The sequence below is a fragment of the Arachis ipaensis genome, chromosome B10, assembly GCF_000816755.2.
Source record: "Arachis ipaensis cultivar K30076 chromosome B10, Araip1.1, whole genome shotgun sequence".
In the NCBI taxonomy this organism is placed as follows: Eukaryota; Viridiplantae; Streptophyta; class Magnoliopsida; order Fabales; family Fabaceae; genus Arachis; species Arachis ipaensis.
In genome coordinates, this window is record NC_029794.2 from 132,468,998 (window position 1) to 132,476,536 (window position 7,539).

Sequence of the window (7,539 nt, forward strand, 5' to 3'; positions counted from 1 at the left end):
GTTTTATATTTTTTAAAAAAGAATTTTAATTTATTATCTTAATTATCCTAAGAACACATGTTAGATAAATTGTAAGACAAAATTCATTACCACTGAATCCTAACTTACTAGGGTGTTTGTTATCGTTCTTTCAAGAAAAAAGGTTTTTTTTTCTTCTGTTTCCGTAATATGCGTTAGAGAAAAAGATAAATAGGTCCCTCACCTTTTGTTCCGCGGATATTTTTGTTCTTGACCATTGAAAAATACTTTTAAGTCTTTGACTTTTACAAAATTTGGACGGATCAGTCCTTCCATCCAAATGCCTCTATCAGGGACTGATCTGTTCAAATGCCTCCGTCAGGGACTGATCCGTCCAAGTTTTATGAAAGTCAAAGACTTAAAAATATTTTTCAATGATTAAGAACGAAAATATCTGCGAGACAAAAGATCAGAGACCTGTTTGTCATTTTCTCTGTGTTATTGCGTTATGCGACATGGACTATGTGAGTGTCCTTATTCTGCCATTGAAGTCCAGCTAGTGTTTTTCCAACTTCTTTATTTAAATGTTTGAAAATATCAGCGGATATACAAATAAATATTTTTCTATCAATAATAACTACTAAAGAACTGATTACCAATTTAGGGGGATACAAGGACGGCTCTCGCGGGGCCCGTTGACATGGACTTGCACGTTCATTTTTTAGGGAATGGATGTTTTAATAATTGACTGAGTAAAGTGTAATTTTACGTTATTAATTTTATAAATAAAATTAAAAATAAATATAAAAAATAATAATAAAAGATTAGAAATTAAATTTCACGTGAAGACATGTGTATATAAATACTCATTATTATTATAAAATTTTAATAGTTAAATGGATATTTTAATTCGTTCCTGGTTTGTGAAATTTTAGAATTTAGTGGCCAACAAACCATCCTTCTCCACATAAAGTTATAAACAAACAAGCTTCTCTAAAACTCAGACACAGTCTCAAAATCTCAACAGTGCATAGGTATTTTCACACTCTCTCTAGCATTCAATGCTAGTTGTTACTCTTTGCAGTTTGCACAATTACATTCCTGTTTTTCCTTTATTTCTGCATTCCCATTCCTTTCTTAATTTTCCGCTTTTTTTTCTTTTTTAATTTATGTTTGAATGTTGATTTGGGAATTGTGTGTGTGTAGATTCAAAGGTGGTTGTTTTTGAATTAAGTCATCGCTATGGATTTGGCATCCGGTGTTGGTGGCAAGATCAACAAAGCTCAAGTTCTAGATGCTGTTGATAAGTATGCCATTTCTCTTTATTTTAATAATTTTTTAGATTTATATATTTAATTTTTTAGCTCTATATATACATGCAATTTGTTTCTGATATTGATACTCGCATTTTGGTTGAATTTCTGTGTGATTTCAGTAATCTGATCACTTTTTTTTTTAATTTACTCAAGTTTTCTCTGTTCTCAGTTGTTTTTTTTTTATAATTTTATTTGATAATAAATGTCGCAACATTTAGTAAAGAAATTTTTAGATTTATATTTAAATTTTTAGCTTGATAATTACACATGCAATTTGGTTAAATTTTGTGTGATTTCAGTAATCTGTTCACATCTTTTTGTATTTACTCAAATTTTCTCTGTTCTTGGTTGGCTTTTGATAACTTGATTTGATTTGATAATAAATGTTATAACATTGAGTAAAGAATTTTTCTATTCGCAATGGAAATTTGGATATTTATTCACTAATCAATGTAACATTATCAAATCTTTCTTTCAATTTTACCCTCCAGGCCTCCATACAACTTTAAGCACAACACAAAATAAAATTAGAACAGACTGTTGAAAATGTTCTGCATCTCTGTTGGTTTTGCTGCTAATATAATCGGGTGACTTGTGTTGGTTATGTAAAATAACTTGATAATTGTTTGTTCTTAAGCCCTTAAGATTAAAGTCATTTGCGCTTCAGAAAATTGGTGATTCTACTGCTATTAAATTTGGAAATTATATAAATCTCAGTTTATTTATACATACATTGGTTGGAGTAGTAATCTTGGTTTTGTCTGTTATTGATCTTATTGTTCAGGTATGAGAAGTATCATGTTCACTATGGAGGGAAACAAGAAGATAGGAATGCTAACTACACTGATATGGTGAGAGATTAAGAAGAAAAAACAATAAAATATATTATTATGGCTCTGAACTATTATTATGGATATCTAGTTAATTAGATTGGTTATTCTGTCACAATTATGTTTTGATGATCAACGCATAGCTATCTCCTTTTCATTTTTACTTTTTAGAAAGAGAAAATCGATGGATATATGTTTTTTTTTTCTTTATTTCATCTATCCTCCTTCCATCACACAAGTGATGTTTGTTTATATTTTCTCGTCTTGTAGCTATTTTGATTATTTGCAGAAAGGATATCATAAGAATGCATATTTTTCAGGTTAACAAATACTATGATCTTGCTACGAGCTTTTATGAGTTTGGGTGGGGAGAATCTTTCCATTTTGCACACAGGTCTGTTTGCTTCATTCTGCAATTTCAAATTCAATATTTTGCTGTTAATTGGGTCATGCTGATGTCTTTCTTCTCTTTCAGATGGAATGGTGAGTCTCTTCGAGAAAGCATCAAACGTCACGAGCATTTCCTTGCTTTGCAACTTGGCTTGAAGCCTGGGCAGAAGGTTTTGATATTGGTAGAAACTCAGGTGCAATTAACTTCATGTAAAGTTGATAGTTGAGAGTCGTTAAATTATTTGACAGGATTGACTAAATTGTCATCTAACGGCTCTCAGCTATCAACTTCACATGAAGTTAACTGCGCCTGAGTTTCCACCTTTGATATTTCAATAGAATAAAGTAGCATCTTGTTATTTGGTTATCTGTATATTTTTAGTAAATACTCATGAACTTTTTTAATTTTGGGCTTAGGTTTTGGATGTTGGATGTGGAATTGGAGGACCATTGAGAGAAATTGCTCGCTTTAGGTGAACAATAACTCTTCATTTTTGGCTTCCTCTCCTTTTGCTCTTCCCTGCTCTGCCTTTACTGCTTGACAAAAATTGGTTAAATGAATTTTTCTGCAGCTCAACATCAGTTACAGGGTTGAATAACAATGAGTACCAAATATCAAGAGGAAAGGTATGTGTTGTGAGATGTAACGCGCTGACACAAGTTTTGACTTTTGAGAAGTAATTGGCAAAACTATTTGACCTTCTGGTTCAATCACTATATCTATCATTGTTAAAATTGTTGAGTCTTCTCACATACGTGCATTGATTTGAGTATTACTATGTATTTAGCACATTAATGCTTGGGAATTTTGTAGTATACTTATGAGTCTTCTAGTGTTTGATACACAAAGTCTATCATCATAAGCTTCCTGTTAGTTGAACCATTATTTTGACCTTCTTGATGAAGTATTTATGTTGATTTTCCATATTTTCTTAAACGATGATAGTATCTATACCTATATGTAGAGAGAATTGGGGTAGTTTGACTTGAATCTTGGTTCCTCACATCTTTTTGGTCTCTCTCACATTTTTGTAAATTCCAAAATGGTCATTGTGAGAAATCAAACCTAGTTTCTTCAAGTTATACACTATATAGATTCTTTAACTACAAAACTATGATTATTTTTTTGTTTGTTGGGTTATATAAAAAATAATTAATAAGAAGTGTTGCTTGACGGCAACTTCAAAAGCATTTCCATCATTACAGTTTTTTGTTATTTGACAGGAACTCAATCGTATAGTTGGAGTAGACAAGACTTGCGACTTCATTAAGGTTGATACTGAGAAATCAATTCATTTTTGTTTTCCAAGTTGGAAACCTACTAGTTTTCACAACATGTAGATCCAAGATTATTGTAAAATTGTTCCTATCCAATTATATATGTTAGATAGTTATTTCGGAAAAGCTTATATAAAAATGCATAAGACATAGATTTTGGCTAAGAGTAGTTTGATAATGCAGGCTGATTTCATGAAAATGCCTATTCCAGACAACAGTTTTGATGCAGTATATGCAATTGAAGCCACCTGCCATGCACCTGATGCTGTATGTGACCGAAATTCATACACTTACAACTTTTTATTCTTACTTCTTTTGCAAGTTATCAATAATTATGGATCAATTTTCAACGTAGCCTTACATATAACTGCATGAAGTAAATGTGTTGGCAGTAAATTTCAACAATGATGGAATTTTTATGTTCTAACATATTTAAACCTCATGCATTCGGAATAGTATGGATGCTATAAAGAAATTTATAGAGTGTTGAAGCCCGGCCAATGTTTTGCTGCATACGAATGGTGCATGACCGATGCATATGATCCCAATAACCAAGAACATCAAAAAATCAAGGTAAAATGGACGAAACAAAGATGTTATCTATTAATTCTGTGGAAACAACTTCATGTTTTGTAATTCAATACATAAAATTGATTCTTGCAGGCAGAAGTTGAGATTGGTGATGGCCTTCCAGACATTAGGTCGACTACAAAGTGTCTTGAAGCTCTTAAGCAAGCAGGTTTTGAGGTGAACAATAAAATCTTAGTAGTAATTTTGACGATATTGTTATTTGATTTTCTAAAAGATAGACAATTGGCTAAGAGGAGAATCATTCCTTTTCTGTATGAAGATAATATGGGAGAAAGATCTTGCAAAGGAGTCTCCTGTTCCCTGGTACCAGCCTTTAGACACAAATCACTTCTCACTGAGTAGCTTCCGTCTAACCGCTGTTGGACGATTTTTTACCAGAAACATGGTATTGTTACTCAACACCATAGCTATTATTTTATTCGGATTTAATTCCACTCTATTGTGATTTGGCAACACGTAGTTGAAAATTACAATAAAATTAGGAGTGGATTTTGCCACTTCCAAATTGAGACATCTTAATCTCAATTACCAAACATATTTATTACAAATTTTCATCAAGTTAGAGTAGCATTATTAATTTTAGAGTGGCATACTAGCATTATCCTCTCAGACATATATATATAAGATAAGATCTTTTGTATTACTCAATTTGATATTAGTTTCAGTCTTTCAGACCGTAAATTTGATTTATTTTAGGTCAAGGCTTTGGAATTTGCTGGATTGGCTCCAAAGGGAAGTCTAAGGGTTCAAGATTTTCTAGAGAAAGCTGCTGAGGGACTAGTTGAAGGCGGAAAGTAAGTTTCTCATTTATCTTTGTAATGTCATTTTCTATCCATATTTGAAGCTTATATATTATATACTTGTTTCAATTGGAGCTAAGGTTGGGATGTTCTTATTTCTTAAACCATTCCTGGCAATTCGGCTCCGATTGATTAGTGTCTCAGATACAAAAATACATAGACATAGAGATGCACAAAGATGTATAGTTGCACAGAACAGAGATGGCGAGAAACACGATAGAACTGAAATATAATGTCTCAGTGTGTATCATCTTAAAAGGAAGGATAGTGGTATCTCTCTCAGTGACCCATCCGGTCTTGATCTCGTCTCTCATTCTCATTCTTGACTCTTAAGTTGGAAGGACACTAATATGAAAACATCTGAGTTTCGATCGAAGCACATCGGAATCAAATGTGATTTAGTTTAATCTAACAACAACTCTCACTAGAGGAGGACTATCTGAAACTTGACTTGCTTTTGTTACCTATTTTCAATTTTCAGGAAAGAGATATTCACACCTATGTACTTCTTTTTGGCTCGGAAGCCTCTTTCGGAGAGCAACTAAATTGGTGGCGCAAATTGCATTCTGTAGTAAGGACTTCAAATCTTGGATTGTGTTTTTTTATGGCCTTATCAGAGTGATATTGTCTGTTTTAAGTTATTTTGTGTCTTGATTTTGATTCTAGTTGGTGGTAATTAAGTAGGGTGAAGACTCACATGCAGTTGTCTTTATATAAAGTTGATAGTTGAGAACCGTTAGATGGTAATTTAGTTAAACTTGTCAAATCATCTAACGGTTCTTAAATATTAACTTCACATGAAGACAACTGCATGTGAGTTTGAGAGTTTCTACCATTAAGTAGAGATGGCTTTGAATTTTCTCAATGGATGGGTTATCACTTATCATGTCATATTTATGTACCCTATGCAGTGTAAGAAAACATAAATAAGAAAGAAACTATGTGATTTCTAACCCACTTAGGAAATTCATTGTCTCTATCTTAAATCTTTATGAAATCCAATTCCTTATTTATTTTATTTTCATTTTTTATTTTTTGGATTTAACGAGTTGATGTGTATTCTGATGTATACTGAAGTACTAGTTTTAAACTGTCCTTAGTTATCCCTATTGAATATAAATTTAAGCATAATTAATAAACATATATAAGTCTTTTAGAGTTTGGTAAATTCTTGCCAAAGTTTAAAGAAAATTATATTACGTCAAAATGTATAAACTAAAATCAAAAGAAAATGCTAAGTGGTGCAATTAAGACATATCTATTGCATGAAATAACTAATTATACAAAGTAAAAAACTTGTTTCATAGAATTTACGTACAATGCGAAATTCAATGAATAGAAATATAAAATATTGGAATGGTACAAATACAATGCATTTTGTCCAAGTTATACTTCTTGAGCAGGAACAGAATCTTTGATTTGTTGATCTATTGGAATTGGACTTTCAGAGATTAGAGGTTGCTTGATTTCTTTGTAATTTTTGGAACAAGTAACCCCTTTCTTCTCCGGATAAAGTACATAGTGCTGAAGCATTAGAATTGAATCGTAAACTATAGTCACCTAAAATGATTTAAGAAGAAAAAAAAAACAAAGAAAACAAATTAGAATTCATTGATCAATATATAGCTAATCCACCTTAATTTAAACTAGTTCTTCCATACAAAAGAGTTGAAGAATGAATTCTTATTGCATGGATTAATTGGAAAATAAGGAAATTAATCATCTTTAAAGAAAAATATTGAAAATGAGAGTAAATTACATACCAAGGATATCAATACTTTTCCCATGTTTCCATAGAAGTTCACCCATGAACCTAGAGCGAGGTACATCATTGAGTTAGAACTTAGAACTCACAACACACATTATTTATTTATATAATTTGATATTGTATAATGAAGTATGTACTAATTCACTAAAATTTGTTATTAACCTTGATCTATATTAATAAAATAATAAAAAAAAAATAACAAACCTAACCTTGATCTATAGACTGCACAGCCATTTGTGAATAATTAAAGACTCCTCCGGAAAAATCAAGAAGAACACCACCAATGCTGAATCCATCTGTGCTCTTTCTCAAGAAGTTCATGAATGCCTATGTTCCATAATACAGTATCATTATGACTTAATTAACATTAAAAAAAATAAAAAGAATAATGTGAATCAAGTAATAAATGCATGCATGCAGGGTAAGGCTTGCATTCTGACCTGGGGAAAGTATTTGATTATTGTCATGCATACTTGAATTGAGCTGCATTTTATTGATTTTTCCACAGTATTATCAGAGGAAAATTTAATCATAATACATTATATATAAGTTAACTACAATAAATAAATTAATGAGTTCAACTAAGGAGGGAAAATTCTTTTTGGTCG

General features: G+C 31.4%; 2 protein-coding genes across 2 annotated transcripts in view; one reads left to right on the plus strand and one right to left on the minus strand.

Moving 5' to 3' along the window:
- LOC107622756 (cycloartenol-C-24-methyltransferase) lies at nt 933–6,172 on the plus strand (the record flags this gene model as incomplete). The annotated part of the gene is given in 14 exon segments (XM_016324777.2): nt 933–992; nt 1,165–1,265; nt 2,059–2,125; nt 2,425–2,498; nt 2,580–2,664; nt 2,912–2,967; nt 3,067–3,121; nt 3,719–3,766; nt 3,956–4,039; nt 4,229–4,345; nt 4,436–4,519; nt 4,623–4,748; nt 5,060–5,157; nt 5,645–6,172. Coding segments are annotated over 13 exon segments (1,023 nt in total). The 3' UTR covers nt 5,709–6,172.
- Nucleotides 6,403–7,539, minus strand: part of LOC107622757 (cystinosin homolog) — a 4,992-nt gene continuing 3,855 nt past the window's right edge. The window contains exons 5-8 of the mRNA XM_016324778.2: nt 7,372–7,414; nt 7,141–7,258; nt 6,927–6,976; nt 6,403–6,723 (exon numbers count right to left, since the gene is read on the minus strand). Of these exons, the coding sequence (XP_016180264.1) occupies nt 6,550–6,723; nt 6,927–6,976; nt 7,141–7,258; nt 7,372–7,414 (385 nt within the window). The 3' untranslated portion in view covers nt 6,403–6,549. The remainder of the gene's footprint in view (nt 6,724–6,926; nt 6,977–7,140; nt 7,259–7,371; nt 7,415–7,539) is intronic.